General features: G+C 39.8%; 1 protein-coding gene across 1 annotated transcript; it reads left to right on the plus strand.

The window, feature by feature from the left end:
* Window positions 1-615: 615 nt before the first annotated feature.
* LOC148038825 (heat shock cognate 70 kDa protein 2-like) lies at window positions 616-3,568 on the plus strand. The gene is made up of 2 exons (XM_087675473.1): window positions 616-1,216; window positions 1,729-3,568. Exons 1-2 carry the CDS (start codon window positions 949-951, stop codon window positions 3,471-3,473), a joined length of 2,013 nt encoding a protein of 670 aa, XP_087531599.1. The 5' UTR covers window positions 616-948; the 3' UTR covers window positions 3,474-3,568.
* Window positions 3,569-24,164: the final 20,596 nt, after the last annotated feature.

A 24,164-nucleotide genomic window follows, 5' to 3' on the forward strand; every position in this document is an offset into this window, starting at 1 on the left:
TAAGAAATGGTTGAAGAGAGGAAGAACATGAACAAGGGAGAAGACTCCAAAAGCTTCAAAAAATTGTGCAGATACAAGAAAGACAGAAGATAGATGGCCCAAAGAGAGGCAATGTTTGATGCCTTGTTTTCCAAAAAATGAAACAAAGTGCCAAAAAAAAGAGTAGTTCCAAGGTTAGGAATTTTAAATAGGCATCTGGATAAAAAGTCAATTTTGTAACTTTTGTTTGTCTTTTTTAAAGGGGGTAGAAAGCGCGAGTGTATTAAATAAAGAGAAAAAGGTTGTAGTATGTACACATCAGCTGAGGGATAAACCCTCAGTTCTTTTATATAGAAAGGTCATAACTTCACCTGGGGGGTAAGCAAAAAGGTCCTAACTAGACCCGGGCATCTAATTTGGGAGCTCGATCAAATTCGGGGAGGGCGGACGACGAGGCTTGACCGTGCGGGGAGGAGTATTGTTTTTATCCTCACCCTAGACCAAGGTTCCACATGGCCTCTCTGCGCTCTAAATTTCTTAACATATTTTAACGTTCTCTCAAAGAAAAAAAAGGGGAAAAATACGCAATATAATACTAACTCTCACAGTTTAAATGAATTTCAAATTATCCCGCTTTCCTGACAAGACTTGAAAACTTTCCTCTCCTGGCTAATCTCATCAGGGACAGGAAGCCTCGCACAACGCTGATTCATCATTCTCACTGATGACTTTCCTCTCCTGGCTAATAGTTGTACTCGCAGGGAATGTCAGACAAGGCGGATTCATCATTCTCATCAGTGAATTTAAAATCTTATCAGGAACTTTTGCATGACTCGGACGTAGCATCATCGCAAAAGGCTTCTCTCTCAGGAAATTCTCAGAGAGACCGACTGATTGATCTCTGGTTAATGAATTTGAAGCATTAGGAGCTTCTGCATCCTCGGATCGTTCAATGGACACGCCAGCTTCATGTCTCTGTCTACCTGTTTGCTGACAGCCCCCATGGCCGAACCAGATCAAGCAGAAGAAAGACTCAGTGGTGGGCCTGCTATTGGCATTGATCTTGGAACCTCATATTCTCGTGTCGCGGTATGGCAGCATGGCCGGGTGGAGATAATCGCCGATGAGCAGGGCAGCCGCATGACTCCCTCTTGTGTTGCCTTCACAGACACACAGCGCCTCATTGGCGATGTTGCCGCAGGCCAAGGCTCCATAAATCCCTCCAATACCATCTTAAGTAAGTCATTCCAGCATCAGAAGCTCTGATTCAAATGTGTCTATATTATACACAAGAAGTTGTAGACAAACTCACACTGTAATTCCCACATTGTGAATTATGGCAAGATCATGAGCTTTTGCTTGGGAGGCATTGCACACTGAGCTAGGTGTGGCCAGGGGCAAGGGGTTGCCAGGCCGCACGTTGGGGCCAGGAGGTTACTCAAGAGGCATCACACTTGGGGTAAGCCTGGTGGGCAGCAGGGTGCAGGCCACCAGCCCTCTGCCCCCAACCACACCTAAGGTATGCGGTGCCTCCCATGTAGAAGCTCATGATGTTGAACACTACAGGGTTAAACAAGGGAAAACAGCCCCTTCTCCCACCTGGGAAAATGTCAAAAACTTCTTGTGAAATGATATTTTTGGTACAGCAGAATTTCTGATTATATTTATGCGTGTGTGTGTGTGTGTGCGCATGGGTGTCTCCATGCATATACACTTGATGAATTTCTTTGTCAAAAATGACTGGTCCAGATTTCAAATGCCTCATGGGGCGCAGATTCTCGGATGCCTCTGTGCAAACTAGCATTGAGCGATGGCCCTTCAAGGTCACTGTAGACCCCACCAATAAGCCCCTAATATGTGTCCATTACAGGGGCGAGGAAAGACGATTCACAGCAGAGGAGATTTCGTCTATGGTTCTCTCAAGGATGAGGGAAATTGCAGAGGCCTATTTGCATACAGAGGTGACAAATGCTGTTGTAACTGTGCCTTCATACTCAACCAACACCCAAAGACAAGCTACCATTGATGCTGGAAGAATTAGCGGCATAAATGTTTTGCGTGTGACAAATGAGGCAACTGCTGCTGCCATCACATATGGCCTTGAGAAGCAGACCTCTGCAGATGCAGGTGGTCGGAAAAACGTGCTTATTTTCAACTTGGGAGGTGGTAGCCTGGATGTTTCCTTGCTCAGTATGGACAATGGCTTTCTTGAGGTCAGGGCCACTGCTGGTCACACTCGCCTTGGAGGGGAAGACTTCAACCATCGCATGGTAGATTATTTTGTGGATAAATTCAAGGGGAAATTTCAAAAAGACATCTCTGGCAATTCAAAAGCTATCCGAAGATTACGTGATTGTTGTGAGCGAGCCAAGAGGAGATTATCTTTTGCTCTGCAGACAGCGATTGAGATTGACAGGTTATATGAAGATATAGACTTTCATTCTTCCATTTCACGTGCCAAGTTTGAGGAGTTGAATGTAGATCTGTTCAGGAAATGTATCAAGCCTGTACAGAACTGCTTGAAGGATGCAAACATCGATAAAAACGATATCGAAGAGGTGGTTTTGGTTGGTGGATCCACAAGGATCCCCAAAGTGCAGCAGCTCCTGCAAGATTTCTTCAATGGGAAGGAGCTTAACAAGAGCATTGACTGCGATGAGGCAGCTGCCCATGGTGTAGCTTTGCAAGCTGCAATTTTGAGTGGTGTGAAAGATGAGAAACTGAGAGAAGTCTTGCTTATTGACGTTACTTCCCTCTCACTTGGATTGGAAGCAACATCTCAGGGCCATATTTTGGAAACTGGCAAGCTTTCTTTCGCTCTAGAAAGTATGGGAGAAGGTTCAAAGTTCAGAGTCATGATTCCTCGCAACACTACCATCCCCACTAGGAAGACCCAAGTCTTTTCTACATTTTCCGACAATCAGCTGAAAATGGTTATCCAGGTTTATGAGGGCGAGAGACACAGGAGCAGAGACAACTATTTGCTTGGCAAGTTTGAGTACTCTGGAATTTCTCCTGCTCCACGGGGTGTTCCGAAAATACTAATCTGTTTTGAGATTAATGTCAATGGCATTCTTAAAATCTGGGTGCAGGACGCCACCAATTCTCAGAAAAGGAAATTGTCAATGACCAAGTATAACAGAAACTTGAGCGAAGAGGAGATTCAGAGGATGGTGCAAGAAGCTAAAAGATATAAGCATGAGGACAGTGAGTACAATAAAAAAGTTGTGTCTAGAAATAATTTAGAGAAATTTGCTTATAGTATGAGAAATGTTATCAGACATGAGAAGATGGCAAGGATGTACTTGGATAAGTATGAGAAAAAGAAGATGGAGGACGCAGTAGAGGAGGTAACTGAGCAGTGGCTAGAGGATAATGAGGCAACTGCAGAAGCAAACGAGTTTGAGGAGAAGAGAAAGGAGTTGGAGAGCCTCTGCAGTCCCATTCTTATTAGGATGTATTTACAAGCAGCTGCGGCTCAGCACCGTTGGTAAAGACCAGCTTAGCCCACTTTGATTGGAACTTGGGGCTTTCAAGGTGAGACAGGCCTGTAGCCCTAGCTTGCAAATGGTGTGCTAGGATTCCCCCCCCCCCCCCCCCCCCCCCCCCCCATCTCTCACTCTCTCTCATGTGCACGCACATGCGCACACACACACACCCCACCTAGTGATGCAAAATGTGACAGGTATTTGCATCCTTCGGTTTTGCCATTACTCTTTAGTTTACGTTACTGCAAGCTATGGATGAGAAACAAGCAGACAATTTTGGGAGCAGAAAAGCTCTGCTGGTTGCTATTCCGATTCACTATAATGCTTGTATGCCATTCTGCTTGTTTTGTTTTGTAATGCAACCAATGGATTGATACGGCATAAAAATATGGATAGCGTTACAGCGGATGCTTGGGTTTCATCAGAATGTCGCTTGGGTTTCATCAAAGCTTGCTAAACATTCTGGTGGCTATCCTATATTGCTGCTTTTTGGTGCTTCAGTACATCAAATACCCCTTTAACCTCCTTCAAGATACTTACCAAACCCAATGCCCATTCTCAATGCCAGTCTTAACGAAATCTAACTCCGCCTCCGATGGTTCATCCTACTGCTGGAACACTTCTTCCTGGCAATATCAGCAAGTTCTCTGCCCAGAAATTGCTCTGATTTGCACACTCATAGCTTTATCAGACCGTTGAGAGTGCATATTCTTTCATAATTTGCGAGGTGGTTTTCTTAGTGTATCCTAGAAGAAAGCCCGGTTTTCTAAGACCGTTCGAGAGTTGGGATCAATGGCCCCATTGATCCTTCCCAACTCTCGGAGGGTCTTAAGAGACCTGATGGTAGATACTCTCGATGTGTCGCCCCCCCCCCCCCCCCACAAAAAAAAACAAAAAAAAAGAAAAAGAAAAAGTGTTGCAATGTTTTTTTAAAAACACGAATCAATTGATCTATTGATTTTTCTATTGCAAATAAATTGATATTATTAGCAATACACATTAGCATCAAAATATGTCATGGGTCGATGATGTCAAATAGTTAGTTATATGCTTTCCTAAATAGCCTAAATCTAGCTTTGAAACCATCACTCTTTTTAAAGACAATTGGTGCCAATTGTACCCCACCCCAAAAAAAGAAAAGAAAATAAAAATCTTATGCAAGGTCTCACCATGGTGCTTGATGTGTCCTAGGCTAGTTATGCATTGCTCAAGTTTGTAACCCTTGTCCATACATTGGGTGAGGAAAATTATTTGCCACATCATGAACAAATTTGCTCCCCAATACACACCAAAAAGGTGGAAGAGTGATAGGATAAGAAAAGTTCTACTTGAGCATTGTGATTGGTTTAGTCTTATATGCAACTTGATATCTATTTGTAGATTGAGACTTAGGACTTGGGGTAGGTACACATTGCTAGGTTTGTGCTTGACCCCTATCCATACATTGGGTGAGGGAAATTACTTGTCACATCATAAATAGATCTCCCCCATTATACACCAAAAAGGCTGAAGGATGATATGATATGAAAAGTCCTTTAAAAAAGAAAAATGTTAAGTATTGTGATTAGATCGGTCTTGTATGCAACTTGATATCTATTTGTGGACAGGGACTTGGGTGGAAAGAATTCCCCTTCCTAAATAGTCCATCATAAGTTGTAGCAGGTCAAAAGGCAATTGGTCATGTCCACACTTAGTGTAAATGGACAAAGCCCACCATTAGCTCATTTGTTGTCTCATCAGTTCCTTTTTCCTCCCTTGGGCATTCTAAGCTTGTGTTGTAATGGTTGGGCCTCCAAAAAAGAGAATACACCTCATGTAAGGACTATGGATTATGAACGTAATTAGAGAAATAGTCACCATAAAGAAGGAAAGTAGGATCTCTCTAGTGTCGTGTATAGTTTTGTTAGCTAATGTGTTGATGTATCAAGTTATCATGGCTCTTGGACTTGGAATGAAGTTGCCCCTATGTTGGTTTGACTTCAATATTGCCCTTTGCTAATTTATTAAATCCTAAATTTTTCTTAAGAAAACTTTTAGATTAAAAAAATTACTCCTCTCAAGATGAGAGCAATGAGATAAAAATATTAGACTTTCCTTGGAAACATTTCCAATGAATCCATACAAGAAAAAAGTAGAATGCCATAAGACTTGGCCTATTTACTTGATTGTGTAGTATTTGATTTTGGTTTTATAGCAAGCAAGTGATATCTTATATACAAATTTACTATGTTGCCCCAAGCTTTTAAGGTGCACTTTGAAACTAATTATGTTATACCCAAGAATAAAGTCCTTGTGGGAGTTGGAGAGAGATCGTGGCCTACTACAAATCCTCTACTTATGATATATCTATGCTATGAGAGTGAACTCGGTTTAGCATAAACTAGCATCCTTTGCTCTCTTCCCAAATAAGGAATGCAAAGTTAGGAAGTGAAGTTGTGCAGTATTGGCTTCACTCACTTCTTTCCCCACACATTGGACTTGGGGGACATTAGAATTCTCTCTTCTTCCTTTTTCCTTCCCCCAACTCTCTCTCTCTCTCTCTCCTTCTTCTTTTTTATCTCATATTTTTTCTTTCTTAGCATTTCTTTTTCTCTTTCATCTATTTTCTATCCTTTCTTTTTCTCTAATATATTCTCTGTGTGTGTGTGTAGCTATTCTTGTTTATGAAAATGCATACATGTATTTATGCAGTTTTCATGGTTGTGTATAAATAGGCATGCATGTGTGTGTATAGTTGTTCTTGTCTATGAAATTGCATACATGTGTGTTTTATAAGTGTGCGTGTCTTTATGTAGTTTTCATGCTTGTGTGTATAAATAGGCATACATGTGTGTCTTATAAGTGTCTACATATTTATGTAGTTTTCACGCTTGTGTGTATAAATAGGCATGCAATGTGTGTGCATAGCTGTTCTTATCTATGAAAATGCATACGTGTGTGTGCAATTATGTAGTTTTCACATGTGTGTATAAATAGGCATGCATGTGCGTATTCATGTGTGCGTATATGGTCATGCATGCATGTGTGTGGGGTGTATGTGTACACGTGTGTATTGTGTTTTGGAATAAGTGTAATTTTGTGCTAGGCACTCACACCACATGCACATGTTTAGTCATTTAAAAAATCATTTGATATATTCAATAACAAAAGAAGAGAGAAATTTGATAATCTAAATGTTTTGGGACAAAAAAGAAGAGAAACGTATATGTAGTCATATATTTAAAATTCAATATCCAAGTTGACTCTTTTCCCAAGGCCTATGCGTGTGTGTGTGTGTGTGCGCGCGCGCGCCTTGTGTTGGTAGATTCGCATGCTATTTTAGATGTAAAACTTTAGCATGCATGTTTTGGTCATCTGAATTTTTCTAGTTTGTTGTACCTACAGAAATTTGATATGTTGTCTCTAGAGGTAAAATTTTGGTATGCATGTTTTGGACATCTGAATTTTGCGAATTGGTTGCACACATAGAAATCTGATATGGTGTCTTGATTGCTCTTGAGACACCTAGAAAACACATTTGGAAAGGATGTATAGTAGGCAAAATGCTACATTCTTCATTTCCAAAAGATGATTCAATGAGATTTGTTCACAAACTATAGCTTGTACATAGCGATGTTTGGGGTCTAATGCAAACATCTTTTGGCACAACTACTTGGACTTTATGACTTTCATTGATGAATATTCTAGGGATGTATGGTTTAAAAGCTAAGTCTGAAGATTTTTTATGCTTCAAACAATTTGTTAGCATCAAAATATAAAGTGGACACTCTCCATTCAGATTTGAGAGGGGGAGTAATATCTAAGGATTTTAATGCATACCTATTTGAATGTGGGATACAACACCAATATATACAATGATGTATATATCATAGAAAAATGGTATAGTTGAGAGGAAAGATAGATCACTCATGGGCATGGCATGATATATGATTAAGAGTAAAGCTTTGCCACATAGTTTTTGGCTTGAAGCTATTTTGTGTAGCCTATGTACTTTACACATGTCCCACTAAGGTTTTGCACTCTATCACTCCGTATGAGGCTTGGCATGGCAAAAAGTCATATGTGGCTCACTTGCGTGTTTTTGGTTGTGAGTGGCCAAAGGGATTCAAGCATGAGAGGGAAAATGACTTTGATAAGGTATTCTTACTAGTATAGTCAATATGACCACCCTTCAAATGGTATATGCGTTGATTGTAAGGAAGACATGGAGCTTTTTCATATGGATGTAAGAATAGATTTCTTTCATGAGATATTCTTAGTAGTACTTGTCAAGATGACCACCCTTCATATGGTACTTGCATTGGTTGACAAGGAAGACATGGAGCTTTTTTAAATGGATGTAAAGACAACTTTCTTGAATGGAGATGTGCATGAGGATATTTATGTGCAATAGCCTGAAAGGTTTGTTGTGGAAGGGAAGAAACCATTAGTTTATAAGCAACATAAGAGCTTATATGGTTCGAAATAGGCTCCTAGGGAATGGTATTATAAGTTCTAGAAGCGAGTTTGATTATTACCTATACACTAACAAAGCTATAGAAGGCAACTGTATGATTTTAATTCTCTATCTAGATGAAATGCTAATTGTTGGAAGTCAATCATGCATTTGGATACACTAAGTAAAAGGTTTCATGAAATCTTTGATGCAAAGGACTTGGGAAATGTTGCTCAAATTCTTGGCATGTGTATTATGTGGGATGGGTCTTTCTTAGTAGGCTCTAATTCAAACTTTGGAAGACCTTCAAAAATAGGATGTGACATTGTAGTTGGATGCATAAAGGAAGCAGGCGTGTGTGATGCCCTTAATCTCAAATAAATCTAAAGCTAAAATAGAAAGCTCTAGAAGCTTGGTCGCTGGCAACATCGTCGCGGGTTCGTAAGGCAATGTCACTTTGTGAAAGCAAGCAAGCACATCGTCATCACGCAGAGGTAGTTAGTTGGTTCATGGGGAAGAGAGGGCATGACTATCCTCAATATGGGATTCAACAAGTGCAAAGGCGGGCCCAACCCACCCTTCAAAGTTCACAGCCATTGCAAATTGCAATTGCTCAGCAAACCTCCCACTCCACGAAAAGCTTGTGACCTCGTTCACCAAAGCATGCTGAGTAGTGGAGTAAGCGTAAGGCTATATAAAGCCTCAAGCTCTAAGGCTTAGGCTATTAAATACTTGTCGTTATTATGAGGAGCGCTGGTTCAGAAATTTATATGAGAGAGAGAGAGAGAGAGAGTCTGTGAAGAGGGGGGGATAAAGAGAAGAGAGAGATAGACAAGGAGAGAGTAAGGGATAAAGGGAGAGAGTAAGAATAAGAGAGAGTGATATATATGTATTGAAGAAATGGGTGAGAAGATAGAGAGGAAGAGAGAGTTTTAATTACATTTATATACACATATCAAAATGAAGAAATAGGAAGAGAGAGAGAGAGAGAGAGAGAAGAGGGAATTAGAGAGGGGGAGTGAGAAATTGACGAGGAAGGGGATCTTGGTTCAAGAATCGACATTAACCACTTCCCGTGCAGATTACCTTGCCACTCTCTTCACCCTATCCACCTACTCTAAAGCAAACCCGACTTCATATACCACTTTTTCTCCATTCCCTATCATCAAGAGAAAAACCTCTTAGAAATTGTACTCACCACGAGTACCTTATCCAGTGGAAAGACTTCCCTAAAGAGGATGCCACATAGATCAAGGAGTCCATCCACACAAGAGAGACCACTCGGAGTTTCTCTCAAGATGAGGACATCTCAATTTTTCTAAGGGGAAGAGGATGTTACAAATCTATTATTTTAAAAATATTTATTTATTTTTGTTTCCACGTACCATATGTAAATTCTTCTCTCTTGGACTTCTTGAATTGCCTCCTCGATCACAAAAAATTTCATTGCGACTCATTGAAGCGCCTCCCCTGAAATATGTACAATTCTCATAATTCGTCAAAACTCTATACATAATTTTTATTCATTGCACAGGAATGAGGGAGATGAAGAAAACATTTACATCAAGTTTAAAACCTTGTAAGAAAAACAAAAAGGAAGAATAGAAGAGAAGGAAAGAAGGGGACAGCCTATCAGGCCACCATCAACAACGTTCTCTCCCCCTATTTTTTTTAAAAAATAATAATTATTAATATGTCTATTACTTTTTTTATTTTTATCAATTAAAAATTTAAAAATTCAAATGACTCTTCCTCTCTCCCCATTGATTTAAAAACACATAATCTCCCCTTATGCCAACACTTCCATCCCCTAAAAATATCCAAGATATTGTTAACACTTGAAATTTTCTATGTAACTTTCACTAGATGGCACATAAGTCCCCCACGGAAAAATCTATTTTTTCCCTTGTCAACACATGACACCTTAAAATTCCATGTCACAAGTAGGAGATCCCTCGCTCCCTCCTCAACTATAAATTAAGGACCAATTGTGAAGAGTGGATTAGGAGAGGCAAGTGATAGATGAATTATGCTAGATACAGAGGAACAAATTAAAAAATAAAAGAGTGTGCAAGAGTGAAAGTGTGAAGAGGGTGAATACGAAGACTCTCTCAACTTAGCATATCCCCAAGGTAAAGGCCACAATCCCCTTCTAAACCCATTCTTTTCCTCTTATCTAGTAATTTTTTTCTTCTCTCTATCCATGATACCCCCACAAAAGAAGCTCCACATGGCACGACCATCTAATGAAGTAGGACCCTCAAATGCACCTAGTCCATCTAATAAAGCAAGGCCTTTCCATGTCATATGCCCATTTTCAATAACTCTTAATGCAAGAACAAGCACGGCCATGACTATTATATACTCGACACAATCTCAACTAAGAAAACAAGAAGATATACTAGAGTTCTTTAAAATAAAGCACAAAAAGAATAGCTGCATTGTTAATAATAAATTCTAGATTATCTTTTCAAATTTTTTTCTTTATAAATATATTTTTAAAAAATTAGTAACTATTAGTTAGACATACTACAAGATATAGGCCTTATACCAACGTTAAAAGCGACGAAAATGCTCATAAAGAAATTTGCCCTCGTCATCGCAAAAAACGTAGTTATTGGTGACGCCATAGAACAGTCGGTATTAGCGGCGGTATCAGCGTCGCTATTTGCGTTGGTATCAGCATTGCATTTAGTATCAGTGTCGCTATTTGCGATGCTAATAGCGACACGTGCAATAAATTTGCGATGCTAATAGCGACGGTAACAGGGAAAAAAAATTTGTGACAGGGCATCAAGCTGTCCTGCCACATATAGCACTATGTGCTTTATTTGGGCCATACAAAATAGTTTCAGTAATGTGTACAATACTTGTGTAAATAAAGGCAAAGTGTACTTAAATTATAACACTAATACATGAAATAAATGTATGATTGCGTAATGAAAGCAACTGATACAATCATGGCAAGATACTACTACTACATAGAAAATTTCTACACAGATCACGTGACCAAAAAAGAAGAGTATGTGAGCTCCAGGAATCCAAGGGCGAGCTATAGATCCTTGCCATCCGAAACCTCGTCCTGCCCCCGCAAAGGAGCATCGAATGGACTCTGCAAAAAAAGAAACAACTACACATCAGTCTACCATACAATAATGCATTTTAATTAAACTTAGTAACTACAGACAAAAAAGATGAGTGACTTATAGGGCCACCGCGCCCATACAATCGGTCGATCAATGCAGTAAGACCGCGTCTCTCTGCATATCAAGTCTCAAGGCCGGTGGGATCGCAATTTGTAATGGAGTGCTGCAAAAGAAAACAAAATACCACTGTTAGAAACACGATTGTCAGTACAAAGGATATTGCAAAAAAATAAGCAAGCAGAATAAAAGAAAAACTTACAAAGTCCTTCAGATATGTCCTATGGTGGCCGCCACTCCCAAGATAATGGACCACTCCAGCCTCTAGTTGTGTCCTCGACGCCTCGTGCTGTTGTCTCCAACGTCATGGAGAATCAATAGCCTCCTCCCTGAGTCGGCGGCAGTCGTCCGTGTCTAGCCACTCGGGCTTTGAAGTCCCACTCTTGAGTGCCTCGCGTGCATCCGATCGTCTGTGTGACATGTATGCATGCATGCACTCCATCATCCAGCCTATGGAAAACCTATCTATTGCAGTTGATACCGAAAACTTCTCATGCAAGGATGCTACTATGTAGTCCTTGCTCCCCTCCGGTATGTTCTTCCAATGATCCAAGACGTTGTGCCGAAAAACTTGTTGGCACAACTCTCTTATACAAGCCACATCCTCCTCCTCTCATCATTCATGATGATGGCTCCTGTCCTATCATTTATAAGGTAGGCATACCCCTCTGGGGTATGTCTAAGATGGGTTATCTCCCACCTGTGACCACGCTCCTAGGCATATCCAGGAGACCCCTGTACATCTAGTGTACCTACGGGGGTAGTATCACTCGAATAGCACCCATAGGGGTGCCACCTGCGGTGGATGGTTGAGCAAAAGCTGGAGTGACTGGAATACATAACTCTAGTAGAATGACGAGATGGAGACACTGCATCAGTACATCCACAGCAACCACCTGAGCCACGCTCTCTCGAACCGCCACGAGAGCGAGGAGTAGCACCTGTATCTCGAGCCGACCACGGGCTCACTGTATCCAGATCTCCACAGCATCCCCCTGAATCACTCCCTCTGTCTGGCCCAAGTCTGGAGTGTCGATCTTGTTTGCTGGAAACTGAAGCATTAGAGCGCGTCGAAGTAGATCTAATAGAACGGCCTGATGGTGTCCGAGACAGTTTCTGGTCCGCTAAATCTCTGAATCTCACCATCTGATCTAGAGACATATGCGTGAAGATTTTCTGTAGCTCCTCGTCGCTCATCCCTCGACTCATCGTGATGATCTAAATATCCACAAAGATCACTTGCACAGACAAAAATTGATGTTAGCATAATCAATATAAATCATACAAAGCACAGTAATATAAATCTTTAAAAAATGATCTTACTTAAAATGCATATCTTATGTACTCTTATAAGCGATTCGTCAACGAATTGAGTAGGTGGATGCTCCAAGTATGAAGTACCCTATGGTCCCATGTCAATCTCCTGACACAACTCCGTATACACTGGAAGGTCGATAGACATATCACCACAAAAGGATGAGTCCACCTTGTTCTCAAAGAATTCTTGGACTCCTGTATTTCCATCATTGTTACTCGATGTTGGCTCCTCTACATGCTCCAAGCTTTCGGTGGCCTCCACTCCTTGCAATATTAACCCCTCTATTTGCATACTGTCCTCATCTATGCTCGGAACATCGCTTTGATCATATACTCTCGCACTTCGGGGAGCTGAAGATATAACGTACCACCATCGAGGTTGTTGGGATTTGGATAGAAAATTACATGTTCACAATCACGTACAATAGAGATTTAACTATTGTGACATGGACCATGTCGTAATACAATTAAAAAACACATGAGTTCATGCACCTGTTCACAATGGGCGAGCAACACAAACGCGTCACACAAATCTGTCCATTTTTTTTCGAAATCTATTTCGAGAAATCCAGATGGACCTCGTCGAACTGTTACTCCAGCTCCTTCAAGTACCATTTTGAACCACTGCACATCGAATAGGATTATGGAGAAGCTACGGTAATCCACCGTGACAATACTTTGCAAGTTTCCAAAATACTCCATCTCATCTATAACCGTGTTTGGATCTGTTGCTCGTCGTCAGCTCTCTTGCTCGAACCTTGCCATGATACCACAATCTGTTATGGGTGGAGTGCATTTTGTTAATATGCTCCATGCGGAAATGCCGTCCGTGTGACCACGCTGCACTATATATTTTGTACTGTACATTGAAACACTTAATAAGTTGTCGCATATAAAATATAGATATAACAAACCCTAAACACGTCATCACCTTTGGACTACATCCGCTCGAGAATTCCCACTCCTCGGTTGAGACCTCCATTCCTTCGTGAGACACTGCGGTCAAAGCTCCATGCAACCATCATGTTGATATAAACCGTGGCATCTCCTCCATTCCCTCAGAATATCGAATCGGTCGATGGCGCGTACTATGTCGAAATTTAGATCGCGCTTCCTCTCGGTCTTTCCTAGCTTACTGGTACCTAGCGAGCCACATCTCCATAGAGAGGCATGGTGCAACATATAAAAGCGATTTACTTTCTCCTCCATTGCAACATCCATTCTTTTTTCCACCCTATTTCCAACCACCACATCTCTGATCAGTCTATCATCGTCCTTTAGCGACCATAGCATAATGTTGTTTAAATCCACTGTTGGTAGCCATTGTGAAATATACACTAATGCCTCAGACACCAACCAACCTTCAGCCATGCTACCTTTTGGCCCAGCTCATTGTCACACAAAGCCTTTTAGAGTTTTCATGAAGCGCTCCAAGAAGAGCATCCATCGTGTATGGATAGGTCCAGCAATCTCCACTTCATCTACAAGATGCACAAGAAGGTGGATTTGTATCGTAAGCATGCTGGTAGGCAGGTATTTCTCAAATAAACAGACCGTCTCCACTGCTCCTCGCCTTGCGGATTCAATAGAGGATGTCTTAATCTCCTTCTGTGAGATTCATTGCACTAAAGTCGACAACTTGTAAATTGCCCCGCATATTTCTAGAGTAAGGCATATTGCGATCGCGATCGGTAGTACAAACTGCCACAAACGAGGAAGCATTATGAACAACGACTACACTCCAAATAGCAAAATACACAGGCCACTTACAATCCATTCGTAGTACAAATCTGACATATCTTATGCCAATCATGGGATTTTAGCCTTGATAATTGATCGTCTTTAGAAAACGTAGACCTGAGAGAACGCATCATACCCGTTGGAGTGCGGATAGACTTGACTATTTGCTTCACAATGCGCTCTTCTTTAGTGGAAAAAACCCAAGGAGAGTGAGGTAGCTGCAAGTGACCATCATCACTCGATTGCGACCAAAGCGCCTCCATCCTGCCTACCTCCTTCAAATCCATTCATGCCCCTATAGTATCTCTCTTTTCTGTGATGTGGTCTCATAGCAAGCTGCCCACGTTCTTGAAAATATGCATGGGATTTAACAAGTGGTTGATCTGTAAGTGGGTCCAATATGGCAACTCGTAGAAAATCGAGAACCATCGCATTCTGTTTGGATGTGACTCTATGTGGACCATTTTCAGCTCGTACCAGCTTTGGGCATTCATACGTGTTGGAGGTTGTCCAAGAAAACCTTTCCTGAGTTCATGACCCTCTGGCAAGAAAGCGGCGTGTCCTTGATATACCATCTTCTTCATAGTTCGTGACCTTTGGGATTCTAACTGTGGCCTACACAATGGACATGCATGATAACATGAGATAACCAGACCTGTCCCAACACCTCTATCCAGTGAATACAAACTTGAACGAGCTATGATAGATATTACCAACGAGAACGGAAGTCTACTTACCTGAACACTCTTCGAATCCCGGAAAGTCATGTATGGTCCAGATGAGAATGGCTTGAATATTGGCGGACCGTCGACCATTGTGCTTGCTCATATCTTGCACAGTGACCCCCTCCTCCCACAATATCTTAAGCTCGACTATTGGACGAAGATACACGTCCATATTTTTGACTTTGTAGCGGCCGAGAACGAGCAAGCTAAGGATGAGATGTCCTTTCTTTGTAGAAAGCCATGGAGGGATATTGTAGTTGACAAGGACTATAGGCCACACACTATAAGAAGTTGAGCGCAGTCCGAATGGGTTTACGTCATCCATAGCAAGACCGAGCCGAAGATTCCTTGGCCCTCGGGCAAAGCCTGGGGAGGTAGAGTCAATGTGGCTCCATGCGCCTGAATCCGCTTATATTCGTTGAACTCCATCTGTGGATCTATTCTGTGCATGCCACGTTATCAAGCTCGCCATGCCGGATGTATGAAACATGTGGTTTATGCGGGGGATAAGCGGAAAGTGTCTAAGAACTTTTTGAGGGATGGTTTGTCCTTGCAAGTCCTGTCAATACCTGTGAGCACCACACTTTGGACATGTCTCCATAGTCTTGTATTCTCCTCGAAATAGTATGCAATCGTTGATACATGCATAAATGCTATTGTAGTGCATGCCAAGCTTTCGTAAAACATGTCTCGCATCATCACGAGACTCAAGCGTAGTAATTTGCAAGTGGTAATATATGATACTTCAATAACCTGAAAAAAAATCATAAAACACCTTGAAAAAAGTACAAATATTTTTTATGATAGTGTCGAAAAGAAATCAATGAAGTGTACGTACAAGGTACGTGAACAACTTATTCACACTCGCATCGCTCCACCCGTATTTTGCTTGCACACTTAGGAGTGCAAGCAGTGTCTTTAGGCAAGATACTCGGCACCCATCATATAATGGTATGGATGCTTCCTCTCTAAGCGGATTAGAAGTCTCGACATCCGTGGGTATCAATGCATCTATCATTGCCTCCATCTCAGGCTCCAAGATTGTAGGTAAGTCTGGAAGGCTACCTGTCTCCACTGGTATTGATGGTATAAATTGGGTAATACCTTCCAAGTGGTGGATTGGCTTAGGCACTCTATCCATCGCACGCCCACGAACTCTTCTAATTGGCCGCAAAGGGTGCACTCCTCCTTGGAACAAGAGGTCACCTCCCTGGATAAAAAATTTGCCAACCACACCCAATGTTTTTGTATATGGTATTCAATTAGCTTGCGAATACAATGCATGACTGATATACACTTTTCTTACCGTTTGCTCAAAATCTGAGATCGCCTGATCAATGATCTCAAATTGAAACTTGCCGAAGCATTGTACGTGTTCTATAGACAATTGACGTTTTCGTCTAATTGCCAACTTAAATTAAGAGCAAGAACATGGGACAAGCTGATTAAGATACGCCTCGTGATCTTGAACATCACGACCTTCATCGTTTTCCATTTGGTCTACGTTACGATAAACAATTTGTTTTTGTTATCATTCTTTTTTTCTTTCTTAAATTGTTTGAGAAGGGATTTCTTCTCTTGTAACTCAACAAAATTAGCGTCTGTAAAGTCTCCATCCACCCACAAATTAACGTATGTCGGGGTGTTTCCCGTCTCGTGGTATTACCTTGCCACCACTCTCTCTTTGTTTTTTATATGATTCATTCTCTTCTCTCCTTCCATCTCTCTCTCTTTTTCTCTTTCTTTATTATGTTGTATGTTTATTCCCTCTCTCTCGTTCCTTCTTTTTTTTTTCTCTTCCTCTCCCTCTCATTTCCTTTAACAAAACATCTCTCTCTCTCTACTACTACCACTACCACTACCACTACAATAAACAAGAAAAGAAGAAAAAACAACAACAACAACAAACAAGAAAAGAAGAAAAAACTACTACTACTACTACTACTACTACTACTACTACTACTACTACTACTACTACTACTACAAATAAGAATACTACTGCTACTACGACGACTACGACTACGACAAACCACTACCACTACCATTACAATAAACAAAAAAAGAAGAAAAAACAACAATAACAACAACAACAACAACAACAACTACTACTACTACTACTACAACAATAAACAAGAAAACTAAACAACAATAAACAAGAAAAGAAAAAAAACTACTACTACTACTACAACAACAAACAAGAAAAAAAGAAATTAAACAACGACAACTACTACCATCACTACCACTATCACTACTACTACTACGACTACCACAACAACAATAAACAAGAAAATAAGAAATTAAATAACAACTACCACTACCGCTATCACTACCACTACCACTACCACTACCACTACTACTACTACTACAACTACCACAACAACAACAAACAAGAAAAAAAGAAATAAAACAACAATAACAACCACCTCTCCCTCCCTCTCTCTCTCCCTCGTTTCCTCCCTCTCTCTCTCTCTCTTTCTCTCTTTCCCTATTATGTTTAATATTTTCTTACTCTCTCTCTCGTTCCTTCTTTCCTTTTCTCTCTTCCTCTCCCTCTCTCATTTCTTCTCCCTCTCTCATTTACTCTCTTTCTCTCTCAATACACATGATTTTTAACAAAAAAAAGTAAAAGAAAAGGAGAAAAAATAAAAACAAAGCAAGAGGGAACAATGCACTCACCGCAAAGGCCCGAGGATGGATTCGGCGGCTCCTCTTCGTGACGGCGGCTCCTCTTCGCCCTTCGTACACTTCCTTCTCTTCTTCGCAAACGGCGGCGGCAACGGTGAGAAGCTTTTCTTCTCCCTCTTTCTCTCTTTCTCTCTCTCTCCCCCTCCCTCTCAAATGCAAGATGGAGTTCGCTCTCCCTTTCGCTATCTCTTTCGTTCGTTTGCGCAAAATAACGTGCTCGGGTTTCGGCCCGCGTTTTTTCGTCTGAGTACCATCGCTATTTGCGTCGCAAATAGCGACGCCGCTAATTTGCTTCGGAAAGTGCCGTCACTATGCCTTTGTATCCTTGTAGTGACAAAAGTCGTAAAGGAAACCCATATGGATAACATTACTAAAATTCTTTCATAAATCGAATAGCTATCATATGTAGCCTTGATTGTACTCTTATTTTAAGACTCATATGTACACCTAACTATAACATTAATTTATGACATTACTCAACCTCATAACTCTCTTTTTTTTCTATAAATTGAAGCCTTAAGGAAGCTATAAATCCATATTACACTTGTAATGACCCTTTTAAATGGAACCATCGAGTATAGATAGAAGTCTACCTAAAATCTCAACTAGAATCATGCTAGACAAAAATGGTATACGGCTTCATCCATCTGTTAGTCATACAAAATGAGACCAAGATAGTTGACAATAAAAGTTGAAAATTTTTGCACACAACATGATGCGAATAATAGTAAAAGCACATAATTTTAGCCAATGGGACATAATGATTTTATAAAAGCATTGAGTAGTGAAATTTTTGCTTAGCTTGCTACCATCGCTAAATTAGAAAATCGAAGTCTCGAAAAATGTATAAATATCATTTTATCATTAGATATATTACAAATAAATACAATATCATTTGAGGACTTAATTGATTACTGTCTTCGATTAAAACTTAATTGCGGTTTATGTCTCAAAATTGATAAAAACTTTTACTCATGTCCAAGTGACAAGCAGATATGAATTATTTGTGCTCCCCCAAGGGCAATTGTTGAAGCTCAATCTGAGTTGATTTTGTTTCACTACCTAAGAGTGTCTGTAGGCAAGAAGGTCCCATACAAAAGATTCCCTTCTATGGTAACACAAAACCAGGGAGCTCTGGTCAAAAAGAGTAATTGCGTAGTTGGTCTTAGGATGGAGAAGAAATCCGTACATGTATCATGCAACAAGCGTTAGGAACCCAAAAATATGGGCTAGATATTACTCTTCTAAAGAAGAAAGCGGACTTTTGTACTTGGCTCTATGAGCAGAAAACCGATGTAGAAATTGTAAATATTAATGTAACTGTTTTGAAAGGGCTACCTTTGCTAATTTCTTGTTATGATTAAGAAGATGTGAAATGAACCCAATGATAAGGATAAGTAAAGAATCTACTTTTGAATGTCAAACAATGTGCTAGTATGTCATGTTTAAAAAAACGAAAGCAAACCAGGTTTCAAATGGGAAGCAAACGATTGTCTTTTCTTGATGAAAAACAATCAATGGATGGGTGGACCTATTGAGTCAGGTTTCCTAATATGGAAAAATTTAGGATCAGAGCTAGTTATTGACTTTTCCTAGAGTTCGATCTTAGAACTTGGTCACATACTGTTTTAAGAAAACAAAGATGAGATTTGGCCTTATGGGCAGAGGGGTTGAGTTCAATTCCCCCTTGTCTCTCACTCACAATGAACCAAGTGTGGTGATTGACCCTCTCTCAATCTCGATAGATTACAAAGTGATCATCCTGTGATTAAGCACTAGAATGCTGTTAGACACTGTTGGGTCTTAGGAACCCTCAAGTCGATCCTCGTGGATCAAGATCAAGCGCTTCACTACAATCAAACCAATGTTTGATTATTCTTGTGGAGTGCGGTGGTAGCTAGAATAGACCCTGGATGACTACCGAGTGTTACCTTCCACAATAAGTAGTTAGTATGTCACACTGAGCACCTACTATTAGTAGCCATAGAATGCATCTAGTGAGAGGCGGACAATCAATCATTGTAAAATCAATCATGTAACCACTTGACCACCTTGAAGTATTCGAATAAGGTACCAAGGGTGTTGGGGGTTAAAGACTACATGTGCCTAGCCGGCTACATTTACTTGTACTTACTACCCACATACCTATACACCGCAGGTGGCGACTGCCCATCACTATCTTTATTCTTTACATGACAAAATAGAATAAGAAAAGATAGGTCACACATTGCGACTGTTAGAGTTTTCACACACCATCTTGCTCTCTCTTACTTGAATCTCTATAGCTCTTACTTCCACTCATGCTTCTACTCCTGCTCCACCTTTCAATTGGTATTAGAGTGGGTATTCAAGGAGCTTCTTCAACATTGCATTTAGCCCAAGAAGAAGAGCTTGCTTGAAGCTTTCATGGCAGCCATACATTGAGGTATGCATTAGTCCCATTGAGCTTCCACTTGGTTCAGCTTGCTCTAGGGGTACTTAAGGCCTTCCAGGGGAGTGTTTGAGCTTTGTCAAGTTCCCCATTGTGGCCAACACAATCAAAAATAGCCCCCAACCCTGCAAGAATAACTCACATTGTTTTGCACTTAACTGATTCTAACCATGTCTTGCTTTACACAAATCATCTATAGCTCTTGTATTGGTCTCTAATGCTTCAACTCATACTTGGATATTGCTCTCGACATTGAAGGCTTGGTTTTGAGTACCATTTCATGTGCATATGCTTAGTCATTGACTATGAATACAATGCAGATTTGACATATACTATCTGGATAACATGTATTTGAATGCCTATGGATTAGGTAATGCTTATGGAGCAAGTTTGTAGCACCTTGATATTAGTTTGATATTTAAGAAACCTTCTTAAATTGATTAAACCTCACATAGCTCAACATTTGAAGTGTTCTTTGCTGTAACAAAGTTTGGACAACAAGCATTCAAAATGGATGTCTATATATGGAATGCTTATATAGTATTTGGGTATGCTACATGGTTATGTCTATGCTTGGCATTGATGTCTATGCTTAGATATGCTTATGTTGAGCTCTACATATTGGATTTAAGCTCGATTGGTTGCATTTGGGCAATGACTATTTGCTTTAGTGTTTTATCATCTAAGTTATTCCCTACTTCTAAACAATTCTACTTGAAAAATAAAATCATTAAGTAAAGTTATTATATCCTCGAAGTTTTTTCCCTTCTCTTAAACAAGTCAAACTTGAAAAATAAATTCATAAAATAAAGCTATTACTATTCTCTAAGTTTTCTCTACTCTTGAAATCTATTTGAAAAAATGAATTTATAAAGTATAGCTTTTTCTATTTGGTAATTTTTTTGTAAAATATATGTCAAGATTTCTTGATTCCAATGAAAAATAAACTTTAAATTAAAGCTTATTTTACTCAAAGTTAATCCTTTGAGTTGATCTTAATGAACATTACACTTAAATTTTATTTTATTTAGTTATTTAAAAATAATTTTAAAAGTATTCAATATTTTAAGCTTAGTATTCTTACAAGAGGCCATTAAGCTAAATTTTATATTTAAATAGCTCAATGTAAATTATATTTGAAATTTCTTTACCTTTGTCCTCACAATCCTTGGGTTGCAAAGATGGGTCATACACTATAGAAATAGTATGACCCCTATTTTATGAAAAAAATATTCTTTTGTAAAAATGAATATTTTTTATTTCTTATTCTTTCGTATGGAAGAATATTTTCACTAATCTAATATGGTAATCTCTATAATCCAATATTAGGATGTTGAGATTTATGACATTGAATGGAGTGGAAAGCCAAGCTCTCTTGCATCTCCTTGATCACACACCTTACACAAGTCATATGGAAAATGCTTTGGCCATCTCTCTTTAAGCTTGGAGATGTACTTTCTCTCTTGCAGTGTGAAGCCTACCTCGCTGGTCAACTTGTGCAATTGAAGCATCTCATGCATAGCACAATAAGATAACATTTGATCCAACTTTGCAAATTGATGAGATAGTCCAAAACTCCCTTTGTGATAGTATTTCTTTGCATCTACTCATATTTGTCATTCATGAGATTAAAATCCAACTTGATTTCCTCATTTGACTTCTAGCTCATCTCACTCAGATTCTACAAATCAAGCTAGAATTTGATATCTTTTGCTATCAATTTAGGCTTCTAATGCAAAGGTAGATAGTCATCTTTATGTGCTTCATGCATGCTTTGGATTGATTGAAGTAGTGAGGAATCACCCCTACCACCACCAATCACTTTGGTTGACTTATGATCTCGCACTGGCCATTGATAGTAGCAACTCTCATCTCATTTGAACCATGCAACTACAATTTGACTTTGATGCTAAATAACTTGTTTGCCCAACTAAGCCCAACTTTGGCTTTAGATATTTTACCTATGTTCTCAATGATATATTTGAATACTTTTCAACTATGATTAGCTTTCCTCCATCCACTTTAGTAGCAAAAGACTTTCCTACCAATGACTTTAAATCCCATGTCATCCTCCCTCTTAAGAGTCATGAGTTGATTTCATTTAATGGCCACCTACTATTTGCTATCCTTGTAGCTCCAAATGTATGTCTAGAGTAGTGTTTGAATCTTCTTCCAACAAGCTTGAGATAAGGAGAGAATTGAGCCAACAATAGTGTATCAAAAGAAAGAATATTTCAAATCACCGCCAGCATTATAACAAATAATAATATTTCGAACCACTGCCAACCTTCTAACATGTCCCCATGTGTAGTTCTCTGACTTGGTTTTTATCTTATCCAATAGCAATTCATATCTCTTTGCTAGCGTTGCTAGCGCAATTCCCACTCCAATGGGATATCCAAGATATCTTATTATCGTGCTTGATTTTATCTCTGTGAATCTAGGCTTTCTAATCTATTACAACAACAAGTCCCAATGGAGATAGCAAAGCTCAATTTAGCACAAACTCACATTTGACCCTAAAAGCAATAGAAAAACCTTCATAGACATCTAAGATCATCTTGATAGGTTGCTCATTGGCCTCCAATAGGTTGGAATTATCATCCATGAATATTTACATGATGAGAAAGGGCTTACCATTTGGTAAAGAAATCCCTCTTATTAATCCTCTTCCATCCTACCATGTGTTACTCTGAGAAGAGGCTTATTAGTTGCAATGAATAGTAAGGAGGCAATCACATTGGTCTCTTAAACTCAAAGCCCTTAGAAATTCATTGGTAGAGACCTATGTTGTGTCTTCGAACTAATACAAATCAAAAAATGCCACCCATTTGGCTAGCCATGAATTGATGTTCATCTCATCACATTCATTCTCCCCTTTATAAGGACCAGGTTGGAACTGAAGAGGCAACGTGCTCATTGGTGCAGGCATAAATGGAAAATGGGGAGTGTGTAGCTCAACCAACTGGCCCTTCATTTCCTAAACTTGAGCTTAAAGAATCGCCATGAGAGACCAATCTCCATTGGATCTCAAAGAAAAAGAAGCTTCGGGACGCTACTCATGCCTGGTTTGCATTCAGAAGAACCTCGACAGGTCTCCTCCATGTGTTGAGATTCAATGGGAACAGGCGTATCAAAAGGAGACATCCTGTGAAAAGTCATGGTATTGGTAAGAGAAACATGTGAAAACGAGCTTTAACCATCTTGCAAGAGTGTTCTCCAAAACCCAATACTTCTAGCACCCTTATTGTAAAGCCCCATAAAATCTTGTCATAAGTCTTCTCAAAATCCATATTAATCAATATATACTTCCCTCCTTGGCTCATGGTGATATTGACCAAAAAAACAATATTCAAACTCGAATCATAGATCCTCCTACCACAAATGAATCTATATTGTCTAGGATGAATTAAATCAAGCAACACAAATTTCATCCACATAACCATACCTCCATCCATCACCTTGTAAGTTTATTAAGTATTGTTAGTGGCCCCCAATTACTTGGCTCCATCTGACTTATTGACTTAGAAATTATCTTAATGAGTCCTTTACTATGGCAAAGCCAAAGACTTTGCCTTACTCTGTCAAGCTATTCAAAAGCCTACATAGATCCTTCACTATCAAGTCCTAGAAAACTTGGAAGAATTCTACCAATAGTCCATCATCTGGACATAATGATCTTTGCTTTTTCATCTTCTACACTACATACTCCAACTCTACCTCTATAAGGGGCCACTTGAGGATCAACCTTTTTTTTGGAGGCACCCTGGATTAAACCCAGTTCAGCCACTCCTCCATTACAACCATGACACTATCATCATTATCTAGTGGTGATAGCCCAACAACTCTCAACAGGTACTTGCCAAATGCTTCAACAAATTAAGTGTAATTTGTACATTTCTTCCCACTCTCATCCTCTATGTGTACAACGATCTCTCTTTTTTGCTTGGTTGGTGCCCTAAAATAAGACTCCTTCGAAGCCTCCCCTAAGACACCTCGCTCGATCTTCTGGATCCTTGTAGCATCAATTGTGCAACAATGTGAGATATGGTTAGCGGGTCGGTTAATAGTTAATCATGAAAACTCCCAAACAAACATGAGAGAGAGAGAGAGAGAGAGAGAGGTCTATAACATTGAAGACACCATAAAGATGACAAATGG

The sequence above is a fragment of the Lygodium microphyllum genome, chromosome 3 (assembly GCF_053477565.2).
Source record: "Lygodium microphyllum isolate KBCC chromosome 3, Lygodium_microphyllum_v1.1.10, whole genome shotgun sequence".
Taxonomy (NCBI): domain Eukaryota; kingdom Viridiplantae; phylum Streptophyta; class Polypodiopsida; order Schizaeales; family Lygodiaceae; genus Lygodium; species Lygodium microphyllum.